At 45.1% G+C, this 17,486-nt stretch overlaps 1 protein-coding gene across 5 annotated transcripts in view; it reads left to right on the top strand.

Annotated features, from left to right (window-relative positions):
- The window catches only part of LOC108918433 (plexin-A1-like), a 170,730-nt gene that overhangs the window by 133,844 nt on the left and 19,400 nt on the right, over positions 1-17,486 (top strand). For all 5 annotated transcript variants that reach the window (XM_018725644.2, XM_018725643.2, XM_018725647.2 and 2 more), the window contains exons 11-16: positions 2,530-2,626; positions 3,691-3,881; positions 9,530-9,681; positions 11,070-11,190; positions 11,468-11,604; positions 15,161-15,328. In XM_018725644.2, coding sequence (XP_018581160.1) covers positions 2,530-2,626; positions 3,691-3,881; positions 9,530-9,681; positions 11,070-11,190; positions 11,468-11,604; positions 15,161-15,328 — 866 coding nt within the window. The remainder of the gene's footprint in view (positions 1-2,529; positions 2,627-3,690; positions 3,882-9,529; positions 9,682-11,069; positions 11,191-11,467; positions 11,605-15,160; positions 15,329-17,486) is intronic.

Here is a 17,486-nt window from a genome sequence, read left to right as displayed (position 1 = left end):
GGGTGAAATCCAGCCCTGCCAATGACCCGGGATCAGACTGTGACTCCCATCACCTGGCCACACGCAGAACTATCGTTCTCAGGCGTGTTGGGTGGTCTGACCCCTGCGGGTGGGAGCAGAGCTGATTGATGGGAACCAGAGCTCTTTGGGGAGGTGGAGGGGGTGGGCGGTACTATGTGCTCAGTGCTGGAGAGCGGCATGGGCTTGTTTACAGCTGGAGATGGGGTGTTTGCGGGGTTTTGAAAAGTACGTGGAGGTGTGTTGGAGGTACGGAGATCCGGAAATGGAGCGCGGAGGAGAGGCTCTCCTGCTTGCCCTCACATGCCTGCGCGCCTCCCGGCTCATTGTTTGGATGGGTGTTGCCGGTGGCGAAGGAAGGCAGCTGGCTCCGGAGGCGCTGGCCACACTGCTAATGAATGCTAGGACAGCTCGGGCTGAGCGAGGAGGCGCGAGGGCCCAAATGAGACATGTCAGAGAACAAATTGAAAATGCCAATTTCACTTACCCTTTGGCGGCTCTCTTCACGCCCAAACTCTGCCACTTATTTCATGTGTAAATGAATGGCCTCCACTCGGTAATTTGGATTTGCCAGACGTCTCCTCCACTCCTCACCGTCCCTGTCTCCCCCTTGCCTGTTTCCTCACTCCTCCATTGGCCTGCTGGAAACACATATCACGAGAACGGGGTTTCATACTTTCTGAGTCTGAGAGAACACCACACACACACTCACTCACTCACTGACGCATTTTCTCTTCCCGGCTCCCTTCATTGTGACGCTGTTTTCCGTCCATATAAAATAAATTACCATGTATCTGTAAGCAGTTTTGTCCACTTGATAAAAAGTAGCTTTATGTAGATAAATTTTAGGCAAGTAGCATCAGCATATTATTGTAGAAAGTAAAAAATGTGCCAAAAAGAGATGATATGGTCATATTTTATGGCAAATATATTTGTTTTCCTTTAAAATGAAGAGCCAGTATTGGGTTTTGTTGAGATGCACCCTTCCATTGCATTAGCCCACAAATAAAGAACCTGTTAGTCAGAGTGGGTGTTCATTGATAGGTGTCCCGGGCCTGAGGGTTTGGTTCCTGCACTACCTGGACGATGTCACCGTTGTTCGGCGCAGGTTTGGAGACCACAGTCTGCTTTCTCCCCATGTCCAGCTTATTAGTGTTCCAGTCAGGCTCACAAGGAAACTCTTGCCCGCATTTTACATCCAGACACTTCTCTTAAGCATATCATTCTTTATCACAAATAACCTCTGTAATGCATTTATGACAGGATAAAAACCAAAGCATGCTTTTATTTAATTTTAGCTCAGAAGATAGATATGTCAGTGAAAAGTACTGTCATTAATGTAATACGCTCACAGGTTTCTTTGGCTTTTTGGCAGTGTGTACAGCAGAGGTTACTTGTTGTTTGGAAGGACTGTTACTCGTCTTTTTTTCATCCCTCTCAAGCATATTATTATTTATTAGTTGGCACTTTTGTCCAAGGTGACTTACAATTTCAGGGTTGTACAGTACATAAGTGCTTAAAAGTATACCGGTGGCAATCATGACGACAGTTTGAGTAGTAGTACAGTACAGCAGTTAGCACAAGATGAACACTAGAAGAGAAACAATTTCCAAGATCAAAATATAACAAAATCATACTATTGCAAAATATTGATCAAGCCCAGTTGGTTTGTTCTGAATACTGATTGTGGGGTGTGGAAGACATAAACAGGGATTGTGTTTTTAGTCTCATGAAAGCAGTCTACTCAGATCATGGAAGAGTTGGACTTCTGATTTCCAAGGACCTCCTGGGGCTGTTGGGAGTATGAAATGTGGTTTACTCTGAAGGGGGTGTCGACATAGCCATTTCCATCTCTTCGGAGACATTCAGAGAATTCATTTGAACATCAGAATAAATTTGTCAAAAGTGCAGCCAATGTTTTGATGACCAGATGGAAAGAATTCATCAGATTTCTTATAATGTCAGTTGAAAACGCAATGAACACATTCTGTTGAGTCTGATGGACCAGTAATAATCTTTGATAGCCACTAGTCTTTCTCGTGAAGACTGGGCTGGATGAATCGCATAAAAAAAGGTGCTCATTGACCATGTACTGCCAAATGATTTTGCTGTTCTAAGTTCTCAAAATCCACTTTACTTGTTCCAGTTGATTTCAGGCTCAGATGGTATACGCCTTCATTTGTTAAGTGAGGAAAAAAGAAACCGTGTGCCCTTCATTTGGTCCTGTTCTTTCCTCAACCTCAGGCAGTACCTGTGTTCAGAGTGCTCATCTTGCTTCGGGGGGCTGAGAACAGGATCACACCAAATGAAAGTGAAGAACAGTTGACTGTGCCATAAAGGACAGGGTGGACTGCACTGGCAGCCTGTCCCCCATGGAGCAGAGGTTACCCTGGGAGAATGAGATGCACAATGAAGCCTCGCATTGTGCTTATGTGCATTTAATTACCAGGGATGAGAAACTACCCATATTTCGGCCTGATTAGGTTTTAAAATAATTTTTTTTGTCCCCAGTATGACTACGAGGGCAACGATATAAGCGACCTGCCTGTGGACCTGTCAGTTGTGTGGAATGGGAACTTTGTCATCGACAACCCCTACAACATCCAAGGTAATCTTCGCCGTCACTCACACAAGAACACTCAATCTCTTGGGAACACCAGCAGATCCTATTCCTGTCACCCATTGTCTTCTACAGCAGGATTTGTGGTCTAAGGAAAGATATGTTGATATCAAGTTGCCTTGTGTGTCTGTTGCCAAAAGCCAGGTAACTTACATCTTTCAGAATCTGTGTTTTGTCTGCATGCAGAACTGACGTAAACGACTTTTGACCTTGACTTTGCAGACGATTGAGGACTCTTTAATGCATCGTTGCGCTTCCTACTCTGCTTGCCATGTTCAGTGATGCTCCTCACATTTACCTGGCTTCCCCATTCGAGCTGTACTCTGTGTGCAATTCAGTTTAACAAACACAGCAGAGGTCTTTAATCACAACTCGCCTTTAATCTTTTCTTTTCTCTCTTCTTCATTTCAATCAATTAATTGTTTATCGATTTCCTTTATCTGTGGTAGAAGCATTGGGGTTCTAAGCCCCAGGTTCCTGGCCCTGTTGCGTCTATGAGGCCCTTAGGTGAGCGAGGGTTTGGAGCGCTCTGGGGTCTGGGGTCAGCCTGTGGAACCGTGTCCCTCAGGCAGGCAGCTCAGGAGCTGTTAGATCTTCAGGAGAATTTTATCTCTGCCAGTCTGCTAATGAGAGACGAACCCCCCCCCCCCCCCCATTAACTCGGTTCAGTTTAATTAGCACCGGGTGACTTTTAAGCTCGACTGTGACAAAGCAGATTAGCGGTGGCCGACGGCTTCCGCTGAATTGTCACTCCGTGGAAATCACAGTTTTTGAGCACAGGATGCTGCTTTATCGCAGTTATGCTAAAACTGGGGAATTTTCTGCATTTGGTCTTTTTTTCCCAGGCATAAAGACTTGATATTTTGGATCTCCTTTTTTTTTTTTTTTTTAAACTAATAAGTGCTCTTGATGGAATCTCAGCAGAAGGGTGACATTCACAGAGTACACTCTTGCAGAGGAGTTACAGCATGGCCTTTTTTTCCTCCTGCCCTTACTCTGATGATCATGGACCGACTCCCTGGCTCTGTCTTGTGCCTGTCTTACCTGCACAGCTCATCTGTACAAGTGCTTCGCCCAGCGGGACAGCTGTGGAATGTGCCTGAAGGCTGACCCACGCTTCGAGTGTGGATGGTGCGTTCAGGAGAAGAAGTGCTCCCTGCGACAGGAATGTGCTCCTCTGGAGAGCAGCTGGATGCATGCCACAACCGGGAACACCCGCTGTGCCCATCCAAAAATCAACAAGGTAACTGAACAGTCACCCCCAAACTTAAGATCATCAAGGAAGAAGAATGGGAGGGTAGTGCCACCTGTTTCTAGTCTAATCTAAGTAAGCAGAGGAGGTTCATGTGGAGCAAAGAGAATAAAACCTCGTAAAGTTTGTGGCACAGATGGGAAGGGCGAAGATGTGTCACTGAGGAGGGGTGGGATGAACATAGCGGATGCAGAACTAGGTGACTTGATGGGAGGCGATGGACTCTCACACCAGGTGTGTCAGTCTGACAGGAGCCATAGAAGGAGCAGCAATGTGGCACGCTGCCCTGGCCCATCTGTTGCACACTGGAAAGATCTGGCCCTTGCTGTTGTCACTGTACAGTCATACACACATAAATACACACGAGTAAATTTGACTGCTCTTCCTGCACTGTCCCGTGCCCCCAACGTATGCACCCCATACAAGATCACACATATTCGCGCTTTGACGAAAAACACACATTCACACACTCATGTTGTTGGCAAAGTAACCGTTCCTGGAGCAGAAGTCATAAGTATTTATTGAATTTGTATTGTCTTATTACCTGATTCAAACAGGAATTGTCAGTTGATTGTTGCAGAAATTAAAGTAGTCTTGGCCCCTCTATTTGAAGTGGTGTTTAGCGATGAATCAGAGAGGCCGTGTAACTGTTTTGTTGGCAGAGAGAGACTAATCCCGTTACTCATGCTTGTTGTTTCCCTTCGGCTCTCCCTCTGTAATAAATGTAGCATAAGCATTCGGGGTGTGGCACAGAGACCGGGGTTACGTGGGGGAGGAGCCTGTTGGAAGCACGCACAAGACAAATTAGGTCAAAATCAGGCAATTTCATTTGCTTGTGTGTGAAACAGCATGTGTGGTTAGATTTGGTATAAGTTCTACTCAGAATGGTTGGCAGTGAGGTCCCAGCCTGAACTCAGGATGGAAGTGCTGGGAAAACTCCTCCTTTTAGCTGTCGATGAGGCAGCCTGAGTGGAAGAACCTCTTTTGCTTGAACACATAGATTTTATTGACTGCTGCTGTGTTTTTCCATACATTTAATAACTGCTAATACCGCTGTGTTATTCCATGTATGTGATATTATATTTATTTGATAACTTCCACTGTATACGTCTCATCGTAATTATTATTCCACACTGTATTATTTAATTCTCCTTTTGTGTGCAGTTGCTGCTTTGCGGAACTGTATATTACTGATTGGATTACCCAGTAATTTCATTTTGGAGTGGAGTATTTATCTAGGATATTACCACTCTTATTTAACTGTGAATGAAAAACCCTCTCGAGAGTCCTGGAGAATTTAATTCTTTTTTTTTTTTTTTTGTTATTGTTCCTCCATGCTATGAGTTATTTTTACCACCAATGAAAGGGTTAGTTCACTGTGTGAAATGGAGCAGCTGTTAGTCCCTCCTTATGGAACTAATGGGGTTACCACCATAGGATTTGGAGTTTAATACCCAGAGTCACAGTCACTAGCTAATGCCACACCCCGTCCCCCAGTAACACTATAATTTAATTCGGCTGACAGCAAGTCCATCCATTTCGTGTTTTGAAGTGAATAATCGTTTAGTTACCCATCTGCACCAGATACCTGCCATTCTTTTCTTGTTCATTTCTTTGTGGATGTGCTTCCTTTTAAGACAAATTGGAATGAGATTTAAATTATTCTAAAGCACTTGTTCCGCGTTTTACCGCTGTCTGCAAATGAGCTCCTTGTTCTGATTGATTCTTCTGTGCCATAACTGGCTCAGTCACAGCCGTCTGTGACATTGTTCTTGGCGGAAGCTGCTAAACAGGCCCTCTTACATTGTAAGGTTTCATGAAAGGTTATGAGAACAGAGATTACTAGATTATTGTGACTCCACCATACAGTCATATTTACTGTAGGTTTTGTGGGAGGTATGTGTATGGGTGGCTTTATGAAATGACAGGATGTGGCACAGTGGTTACAGCTGATTAAAAGTACCTTGTTTGAATCCCTGCTCCTGCTTTGCTATCCTTGATTAAGGTACTTACCTTGAGATGATGCAGGAACAATCACCCAGCAGTATAGATGGGTAAGAAATACCCTATTATATGAACCTAACATTGTATGCTGAACAGAAGAGGACTCATCACTTTATCATGAACTGCTTCGCTCTTTTTATTGGATTGATCCTGGTAGTATGACAGTGCAGCTATGACGATGGCCAGTGGGTCCTTGTGTGCTCCTGGGCTTCGTTATTGAAACCCCCAACCCTCCCACACTTTGTGATTTGTTTCCTGTCCACTTTCGCTCTGACCAGGGTCAGGTGCTGAGGAGCATTTCTGCCTCCTCCAGTGGAGCCAGCTCTCCAAATCTACCCTGTGGCATTGAGTACAATCCTGGAAAGCAGTCAAGTAAGAGGAACAGAGCAGAGTAGATTGGGAATAGGAATGCTCAATACACAGAAGTTGGAACTACTTGGTGAGAGGAGCCACAGTGGTGGTTGTTGTTGTTCTTCTTTTTCTTCTTCTTCTCTCCACAGTGCAAGAGACATATTGCACCTTCCTGCATACTCACCTCCTCCTGGCCTGGGCCCTTTCAGTCTGTTCTGCTTTGGTCTGTTCTGGTCCAGAGATGCACAGTGTGAAGGATCGAGCTGTCGCTGAATGTGGAGCCCACGCATATACGCTGCTCTGCCCCATTTCTCTGCAGGGAGGCAAAGTTTTGTTGGAGGCGACCCCTTTGAAACCAATTAGAGGCCGGCCTGTTGTTGCTTGTTCGCGTGGCTCATTGTGAAAGGAGACCGATACTGCTGCCAGGGCCCTCTCCCCCAAGTCTTGTTTAGCACTGGCTCTTATTCGCTAATGCCAAGCTCGTGTGTACACACACGGACACACACATTCACCCGTTTCAAAGCAGTTTTTTCTGCTATTGCCTTCCCCTTTACCCAGTCCTTTAATCATTTGGCAAGCGGCTCTTGGTTCCTCTGTGTGAGACACCCACTCGATTCTACTTGTGTATAATTCAGCACTACTAAAATAAGTGTAAAATGATAAAATCGCATTAAGAAACTGTGTATCAGAGCCAAATAATGATTAAAATGAAGGCCCTTCATAGGAAGCAGGGTAGGTTGTCAGTCCGCATCTCTCAGGCTGCCTTTTTCATCCCCCTCCTTCACCCCACTATTAGCAGGAGGTCCACTGGCCAACCTGGGGAAGGGCTGTCTATCAGGGGAGCCCTTTTGGACCCACTGAAAACTCATAACAAAAATAAACAAAGAACCAGGATGCGGCTGAGCGGCACCAGTTCCACTTGTACTCTTGCTGAGATGTACGTCGCTTTGGACAAAAGCGTCTGCTAAATGAATAAATGTAAATGTATCTCACCCGGGCTTTGGATGACGGTGGCGAGAGCGTGGGGCAGATGAAGGGAGTCTTGTGCCCAGTACATTCAGTGGGCGGGGAGGGGGGGAATCGACTCCACTGCTACAAAAGAGGGATGTTACAACACTGCTGCAGCTGCTACCATCGATCCACAGCACAATGGACTTTGACAGCTATCAGGGCGTAACCTAAATAGTCTGTTCGTCACAAAAGAAGGGGCTCTTCGGCTTCCGCGTCGTCCGGGCAGCAGAGAGAATTAATGACGCCTCGCGTCTCAATTTAACTAAGCCCTTGTCATTTTGACATAGCTATTGTGTGCGCTTCATCCTGTGGGCCTTATAAACATGTTGTTCGACAGCAGTACGCTGCACTGCCAGGAGACAGCTGTTAATTTGGATGACTGAAGGCATCTCTTTGAGCAGATAAGTAATCCATGGTTTTAACAGTGTCCTGTGTTCACCCAACACAACAAACAAGCTACTTTTCCACACTTGGAGCAGTGAAATAGCTGCGATTAGATTGCAGGATTTTGTTAATTTTGTGTCATGGGTCCCTTAATAACTGACTTATGTAGCATTGTGTTTGAAATGATATATCGTTAGCTTCAGATAAAACTGATTAAATTGACATTACTGCTGGCTGTAGCCAGTAACCGAGCTGATAGCGTTCTAAGTGACGTCTGAGTCCGATCACTTGGTTAGTCGGCACCAGTTCCACCTTAAAGAGGACAGCCACGCTCTTCTTGTGCTTAATACCAACACCCCATCATAATGGAGGGTGAACATGGCCTTCCAGTGTCATAAGAGACAGGTTGTTTTACATTACAATAGTGCTCATTACTTTCAGCTGACATTTCTTTAAAATGGATGCATATTTAAACGGTTTAGTCATCGTGCTAATGATAATTGAACAGAGGCCTTAAGGATAAAAGTATTTGTCATCATACAAGGCAGTGTCTGCTTGGCTCTCCTGCACTTGGTTTTTGATGCCTCTCTGCAGCAGCCCTGGCACACTCCCTGGCGGCTGGCACCTGCCGAAATACAGAGCAACCGACTCCATCAACGCACCCAGTTTGTATCCTAAACGTCCACACATGGAGTCAGCTGCTCCCCTTTCAGGCTTCTCTGGAACTGCAGCGTGGGCATCACACTGCTGAGGCAGCCCTGCTGGGCGTTAGGATGTTATTAAAAGCAGAGCAGTTGGACAACATCAGCTGAGGTTCGCTGCGGGATCCATGTAGTAAAAGGCAGCTGGGCGTCATTTTTCTTGGACGCTGCCGGTCCCTAGCCGGGCTATGAAATGACCTGCAATTATTTTATCATTGTGACTGCAACCCATCGGTCACAATATGAACGTTGTTGTGCCACACCTGTTGGCTTGATGATGAATAATTCCACAAAACCAATGCCATTATGCAGCCGGAGACAGTGTCGTCTGGCTGAGAAGGGTAACGCATTTAGAGTGTGGGAAGTGGCCTTTCAGCTGAACCAAGCAAAGCGATCCCCTTTCGCCTGCACTGGAGCGGTTTTTCCTTATCGAAATGGAAGAGAAGAGGTGTTGGCGCTGTATAGGGGGAGTGTTTTGCGTGTGCATCTCTGTGTGTGTGTGTGTGTGTGTGTGTGTGTGTGTGTGTGTGTGTGTGTGTGTGTGTGTGTGTGTGGTGGGTGAGAGGGGCTCTGTCTGTCGTGGAACTTTCTCCACAGGAGGGGTCTGTTAATAGCCATCTTGTTTGCATTGCTGTCCTGCAGAGCAGCATGGGCTCTGGCAAACAAACAAACAGCATGAGCACATGATGGAAGAATGTGATTTTCTTTGTATTTCTGAGAACAGTTTGCTGTTGGTCAGTTACTGTAATAAAGGCATTGTGAGCTACTGAGATACAACATGTAATGCTTGATTGCTCAAAATTATCTAGCTTATGTACAGTTATCTTTAAGGTAATTTTGTCTAATATTGTAATGTTTAGGAACTTTTTCTAACTCTCACATTTATTTAAAGCATCTGACCCATAGGGATTTTTACTGGATCACTTCAGGGTATGTGCTCAAGGGTACTGAGCAGGGCCCCTCCCAAGATTTGGACCAACAACCTGCAAATTACAAATCCAGGTCTTCAACCACTCTGCTACCTGCTGTTAAACCTTTGAACAGGTCGAACTGGAAAAGGGAGATTACTGATCATACACTTGCCACCTGATATTTGACTTTGGGCAACACTGGACTCGCTGAACACCTCTTTCTGTTGTTTTCACAGCATCTAATCGTTTTGTCTCTCTTCATTCCACTGGGCGGCAGCTGTTTCCAGAGACTGGCCCGAGGCAAGGTGGCACAAGGCTCACCATCATTGGGGAGAACCTCGGCTTGCAGTTCCGAGACATCCAGAATGGGGTCCGGCTCAGCAAGGTGCTCTGTCAGCCCATCGAGGAGGAGTACATCAGTGCCGAACAGTGAGCTTCCCTCTGTGGACCCCATTGACCTTCTTTGTCCCATCCACTCCCCTTAGCTTTTCCTCCAGCCTTCTTTCTGTGTTTTTAACCTTTCCACTGCTCTCCCCATAAAATCATCCTGTTGTGTCCTCCCTCATGCTCTGCTGTTCTCCTACAGCAGGCTTTTGTTTTTCTTAGCACATTTGCATCCATGAAACTTAAAGCCTCTGCCAACTATAGACACTATGAAAGAAAAAAGATTCAGGGAAGATTAAGCAAATGGATTGCTAGCTTTGCTGTATTAAGCATAAAGTTTATCTTCTGTCGCTGGAACTGAAGCAGCATGCTGGCATCTTACCTCGTGCCACATTGTACTTTCCAAATGAGTGCATCTTTAGTGTTAAGTAGCTGAGTAAACAGAAGACACCTCCCCTCACGGTTTAACCATCTCACATCCATTTGATCCGATACTTTGTGACAGTTAGCTCCTACGTTAAAGACTGAATTCTAATTAAACATAATAGGGCTTGGAGGAAACTGTTATACTGATTACCCCCCATCACTTTTGTGAAGCATCTCTGTTGCTCCAATGGAGCGTATTCCATGGCTCGATGTGAAAGGTCGATGTGTCGGAAGTGTGTCAAGTGTTGAACTGGAGGAAATGGGCGGGCACCAAAGCGAAGCCATCTGCTTCGTATACACCTCCTTTCACTGAGCTTTCTATAGGGACTTCACAGATAAAGACCTCAAGTGCAGAAGTTGATTGTATCTGGCTTGTGCAGTTATTGTTTTGCCTAGTTTCTGGACTAAGAATTTTCATCAATCCGTTTAAATCCACCTTCCTGTTTGTTGCCGTTCCGCCCCATAGCTGTCTAGGCGGACACCTGCTGCAGACAGAATAAACGAATGTGGGAGAGCGGTGATGTCACTATGCGAGAGTAGCTGTTAGCGAGGCCCCCCGCCATGAGGACAAAAACAGAGGAGTTAATAACTCGCTGCCGGAGGAGGGCAGGCCTTTGGTGTGATGAAAAGAATCCGAGCTCGTCCAATTAATAACGCGCTCTCACACAAAGCAGCCCCTCCCCCGCCCTCCTGGGCTAATTAACAGTCGGCGGCATGCTTCTGTGGGGTGAGGCGCCAGGTCGTGAGCCGAGCTAGAGAGAGCATCCCAGGAGACCGGCTGTCTTGACATTCACACTCTTCTTCAGTCATATTTGCAATTGTTTTATTTGCCACGCAGTCACTCCGGGCAACAACCCGTGTTTCCAATTTTAAATTTCCCATAATCGATTCCTGCAGCCAGAATATTTTCTGTTCTGAGACATCAAGTGGCACTTTCAAAGGAAAAGCTTAAATTCATCCTTCAGTCCAGCTCTCATCAAGAAGGATCTCACTTCTCCCCCCCCCAGGATTGTCTGTAAACTGGATGATGCCACAGGGCACCGTGTCCAGGAGGCGCAGGTGGAGGTATGCGTACGCGACTGCCAACCCGACTACAGGGCCGTCTCTGCGAAGACGTTCAGCTTTGTGGTAAGCATCAGGACAGGAAACGTGTAGGGTCGGGGCGTCCGGTCACTTCACATACTGGTAATACAGAAGTTACCTATTCAACGCTTACTTCATACGCATACTTTATTCCGCTATAGGATTCCTGGTGTTTAAATAATCGTTTTTGGCTGTTTTCCACTCATTGCTTGACCTGTGGAATTCTGTATTAATTATGCCAGATGAAATGTATTGCATTGAAGACTTGTGTATGGATCACTTCTCAGACAATTTCGATGCTTTCAATGCCTGTTTCCTCCAGACACCCTTCTTCACCCGGGTCCAGCCTTCACATGGCCCCCTGTCTGGAGGCACTCGAATCACCATAGAGGGAGAACATCTCAATGCCGGCAGTGCTGTGTCTGTCAAAATTGACTTGAACCCCTGTCGCTTTGAGAGGTATGTTTCTCTTTCCTCTCTCCCTGTCCACTGTCTGGGCATTCCAGTCCAAGTTCTTGCTTACATTTACATTTATTCATTTAACAGATGCCTTTCTCCAAAGCAACATTCATCTCATAGAAAATACAATCTGTGCATTACATTAGCAGAAAGAGAGGCTTAGATGCATATGACCATATGAACCAATGTACATCACACGAGTACCTGCATAAAACTTTTTCTGAATATAGGCGATTCCTAATCACATTCCTACTGTACATATATATTTTTTTATTTTTTAAAAAATAAACATTTACATAAGATTACAGGAGTAGCTGCATGGGCGGTAAAGGATCTCTGTTTTGGAGAGGTTCAGTTGTAGGTGGTGATCAGACATCCATGCAGAGATGTCCGACAGGCAGGCAGCAATGTGTGCGAAAATGTCTGATGCTCCAAGTGGGAATGAGAGGAAGGTTTGGGTATCGTCAGCATAGCAGTGGTAGTTGAATCCATGTGAGGTGATGGCAGGGCCAAGGGAAGATGTGTAGATTGAGAAGAGTAGAGGGCCCAGTACTGAGCCCTGTGGGACAGCAGTTGAGAGAGACAGAGGAGAAGAATGGGTGCCCCGCCAGACCACTTGGTAGGACCTGTCTGATACGTAGGACTCAAACCATTTTATTGCTGTTCCTATGATGCCAAGCTGTCCCAGAGGAGAGCAGAATCCAATGGTTGACAGTGTCGAATGCTGCAGACAGGTCGAAGAGGATGAGGACCAAGGTGAAGGAGGCTGCTCTAGCCAACTGGAGACCAAATGACACTGCTAGCAGCACTCTGTCAATGGAATGTCCAGCTTTGAATACAGATTGATATCCGTCAAGAAGATGGTTCTGGTAGTTGATGATAGGTCGCCTGCGTTTTTGTCAGAAAAGGGAGGAGAGAGTCTGGCCTGTAGTTTTAGACTGAATCAGGATCAAGAGACGGTTTCTTTACTAGAGGTGAAATGAGGGCAGTTTTGAAGGCAGATGAGAAGCAGCCAGAGGAGAGCAAGGAGCTGATGATCTTGGAGATAAAGGTGGAGAGATTGAGGTGGAGAGCCTGCTTAATATCTTTGCTTGTGAATTTAAGGGTCAGAATTCACCAGGCCCAACACCTATATGTAAGCTCAATGTATTTACAGTTTCTCACTGTTAGCAATAGGTGGCATACCTGTGTACCTGATAAATGTCACACCTAGTACCTATCTAAAAGACAGATGCATTTGTTGAGTCCAACCAGTACCAAGGGCTTGGTGCATTCTCTCCAATTGTGTATCTGAAATATCACTGCTCCTTGGCTGTTAAATCCAATAATCAGTGTTTGTTTTTGATTTGAAATTATTCCCAGTAGTGCATGTAGCTAAATTTCAGATAAGGATGATGATGAATATGTTGCTCAAGGTTTGTCACATTGTTATAAATGAACACTGAGGAATTAGGAGGAATTGGTTTTTCCATGAGGGGGCACAGTGGCGCAATGGGTTTGGCCAGATCCTACTCTCCGGTGGGTCTGGGGTTCGAGTCCCACTTGGGGTGCCTTTTGACGGACTGGCATCCCGTCCTGAGTGTCACCCCTCCCCCTCCAGCCTTACGGCCTGTGTTGCCAGGTTAGGTTCCGGCTCGCCGCGACCCCGTTTGGGACAGGCGGCTTCAGACCGTGTGTGTGTGGGGGTGTGTGTATTTGTGTGTGGTTTTTCCATATATTGTCTTTTTTGGTGGCAAATATTATTGTTGGACATCTATTCCAAATGTTGTGAATTCTGAACAGTGAAATTTGAAAGGTGGACACATCTTCAGAATCTTTAGTTTGTTTTTCTACATTCCTTTCTGATTAACTTTTAATATCGACCATGAGCCATGAGACTCGGTCCATTCCGATTCCGTTAAATCATTTAATAACCATACTGCTGTTAGGTTTCGCATGGTGTGGTATGTGCAGAATTCAGAGCCAGAATCATGATATTTATGGATTACTATAACCGTTATGAACAGAGTCCAGAGCTGGGATCATGGTGATGTTGATGGTTCTCCCTGCTATGACCGGAGTCACAGCTGAAATCATGATATTGTAGATGGCTCTCCGTTATGATTGGAATCCGCAGCCGGAATCGTGATAATGTCAGGAGTGCTTCCCTTGAGAGTGAGCTCTTTTCCTGTGTGCCAGTGGAGCCTGTGGTCCAGCAGGCTGGATTTCTCTCATATAAGCCTGGGCTGCAGGGCTGCAGAAACTGAACAGGTTGCTTGACAGTATGAAGATGAGAGAGCTTGTCATCCCACTCACTGACTGTTGCACAGCCTGCAGCTGGAGTGCACACCACTGGCTTGCTCTGCAATTTGGTGATTTCTGCTTTTTTTGTCCCTTTTTGTTTTCACTCAAGGGCAAAACATAGATTTGTGCCACAAGTGTGGCAAGTCTTTAACTTAATTTTTTTTTCTGCCTTCTGCTGTAAAAGCTGAGCATGAAGTATAGCATTTCACAACTGTGAAAAGTTTTCAGAGTAAAACAGTTTGAAAAACACAACCATAGTGGGTGTGGGCCTGGCAATAACATTTAATTTGATATACTTAAAATGGACACTTGATGTATTATTTTAATACATTTCTGTTATTTTTCTAAAGGAAGACAAATGTTTATATGGGGAATAATATTACTGTAGAGTGTTCTAAGATTGCTTACTGCTTAAAACAAGATATGATATTTTATTTTCCCGATCCCCTTACCTCTGTTCTTTCAAAAATGATCCTGGCTACCAATTGTATTGTTTTAATGTTTAAAAAAATGTATATATACAATTCAGTTGAGCTTATCGGCTTCTGCAAGCCTTTTTCCCCCTCACCTTTCTTCTCACTTTCCCTATTTTTTGTGTTTGTGACAAACACCTCTTGTCAAAATATGTACAGTCCTATGTGGGTTTCTCTTCTGAGTGTTGAGGAAGAGGTTCCCATGGCAACACTGCGAGTGGAGAATCAGTAAAAGCATTACATGCGCACTTTTCATTGGAGCCGGGAAGATAAAATTGTTCTTACAAGAAGGCTGAAGCATGAATGCAAAGCTGGAAATTTATTTCCCATTTATTTAGCTTTAGAAATGCCTTTTCCTAAACGAGCAAAGTGCACGGTTCTCGCAAAAGCACACAGTGGATCAAATTGATTTGTATGCAGTGTATATGTTGTCTGAAAAGAGGAAAGGATGGCTGCTTTGATATACCATGAACCTGCGTGATTTTCCAACAAGTGTCAGAAATCCAACAGAGGAGGTTCATGCTTGGAATTTGACAGAGCTGTGTCTCACGCACCGACGCAGGCACACAAATATGCCAAAGCTTTTGTAAGTTTAGTGACGTTGAGCACTGGACTGTGTGCGTTGAGAGTATGTACAGGGAAAGGTGTTGCATGCTTGATGTTACAATGCTGATGCTAACTATGATGCAAAGTACCGACGCTATCCTCTTTAGATTTTCTAAGCTCGGGTGTGAGAAACTGATGTTACGTCTGTGTTGAAATCATAGCGGGTTGATGTAAAAGTGGCTGTTCTGTTACAGGAGAAGATTCAAGGAGATAGTGTGCGTGACCCCAGCTGGCCAAAGTCCGGGGGTTGCGCCAGTTATGGTTGACATCAACTCGGCTGAGCTGAGGAACCCAGAAGTCAAGTTCAATTACACAGAGGACCCCACCATTCTGAAGATAGATCCAGACTGGAGCATTGCCAGGTAATGCTTTTTATCTTTATGGAGCAAGTCCTCTCCAAAAGACATTTACATGGATTTACATATAAAAAAGTCTTGCATGTGGCATAGTTACAAGGTGCTGAAAGACAAGGGTGTGTAACACACCAGAAGGATGTTGTAAACTGCTATATGCCATGTTCTTTTGTTTAACACAGTCTCAAATCCCAGGGCTTTTAAATGTCAAAAGTGGGGAACACATGCCATCAACAAAATTCCTCCATCAGTACCCATGTTTTTCTAATGCATTTTTCTCATAAATGTTGTGCTTTGCACAAGTTACTCCTCTTGGGGGCTATTTCCTGTAATGGACGAATCCAGGCCTGTAAAAGTGTTGCATCGCTAGAGGTCTGGGGCAGGCTGCAGAGAGCTCACAGACTCGACTAGCAAACACTTGGAATGAAACCAGGAATTCAGTGAGATGTCCAGTGGGGGTAGATTCAGGAAGGTGTGAAGAGGCACCAGGGATCATTTGGAACCAATGTGTGAGGAAACGAGATCTTAAACACTGGCAGCAGGGAATGGGATAGACACCAAAGCAAATCCAGTTAAATGCCTTGCTTAAGAGGTCAGTAGTGCCTCAAATGAGAAGTGAACCTGAAATCTTTGGTCACAGAACCAATTCCTTCACCAGCACAGTGGTTCTTGCTCTTTCAATTCAGTGCCACCAACCTTGATAATATAATAATAGTCTGGCAAATTGTAGTAAATGAGGCTGAAAAATGGGCGGAAAGCTTTTTAAGGGTCACAGTCAAAATGTCTGATTTTCTTTTACAACCAGCTTTCTTGAAAGAGTGATATCGTTAAAAAGAATCCAGTAACAGTGGATGTAGTTTACCTCCTTTCTTCTCCATTCTTCTCTGCTATCCCCTAGCCAGATGTTTTCATGATTAGGAAGGTAGAGCAGACTGATGTCTTGGCAGAAGTGTGATGGAAAGCACAAGTGAATTTACCAGAGCTCTGCATCCTGAGTTGAAGAGCAGCTATAGTTTCTCCTCCCTGGCTTAGTGCACCCTACTGGTTGTTGGTCAAGGCTCTCTGGCAAGCTCCAGCCAAGGCGGGCAATCTATTAGGAGCACTTTTATGGCCCATCGTTCCCTGGGCAAGTCCCACGTGTTGGGCTCAGATATCAGCTCCATCTGGCTGCCTGCGAACTCCAAATCCCTGGATGTTCTGTGGCAGGCCTCCCTGCCTCTGATGGTCTTACTCAAGCTCCATAATTCCTCCACAGCTGAAGCTTTTGTTAATTACTGGGTGCTGGCAGAGCAGATCGATGGCCCAAAGCCAGGATTGTGTATCCGTTGCTACCAGCAGTCTAGTGCTCTCTGAAAAAGACTGAAAAGCAGTCCAAAATCTTTGACAGCTTGTGTTATTGCAGGACCGAAAAGTATTTACCCTTGTTAGGATGTCCCAGTAGTCACGTAGGTGTTACTGTAACACGATGACATCCACCCCTGCCCAGTCTCCAGTCCACACGCGCTGGAGACATTGGCCTGACTATAGCCTCTACACCCTGTTACAAGTGTGTACATTTTACTGTGATTGTATCTATGAGTAGCTTCGAAGGTTCTCGGTGACAATGGTTTCTCAGTTAATATAATGGCAAGCTTTGACAGCGTTCTTACATTTTTAAATTTGGAAAGAGACAGTCTGCTTCGCTCGATGTGTATTGTCACCGTGATGTGCTCTTATTAAGCTGACAGGTGTCTGAAATTGCTACATTCCAACTTTAGCTTGCCATAACAGGATTCCACCATTGCTAGAGACTGCAAATGTCAGCCCTATCTCCTCTAGTTCTCATGTTCTGGATTTAATGGGCGTGGTTATTTTTATCTTTGAGTATACACTGTTCGCTATAGACATTCTACACCAAAGGAGGAGATGTTTGCTGCCCCTAGTTCTGTATGCTTCCATGTTTATGCCCCAAGACTCCCAGTTATTAGAATTTTTATAATACCTGCAAAAGGTTCTGCCTCATAAAGTCATGAGTTTGGAAGTACCTAGGACACTGAGTCCTTGAGGACCCTTGCTACTGACCATTGCCCTTCATAGTCCTATAAATAAAAAGAATACAGAAGGGCACTTTGAACCACACAGCCCTCTTCCCAGAGGGGCTAAGTTGATGCAATGCATGAGATCCTCA

The sequence above is a fragment of the Scleropages formosus genome, chromosome 22, assembly GCF_900964775.1.
Source record: "Scleropages formosus chromosome 22, fSclFor1.1, whole genome shotgun sequence".
NCBI classification, from domain to species: Eukaryota; Metazoa; Chordata; class Actinopteri; order Osteoglossiformes; family Osteoglossidae; genus Scleropages; species Scleropages formosus.
The sequence above is the reverse complement of the archived record's forward strand: the minus strand, read 5'-3'. Positions and strand labels throughout refer to the sequence as shown.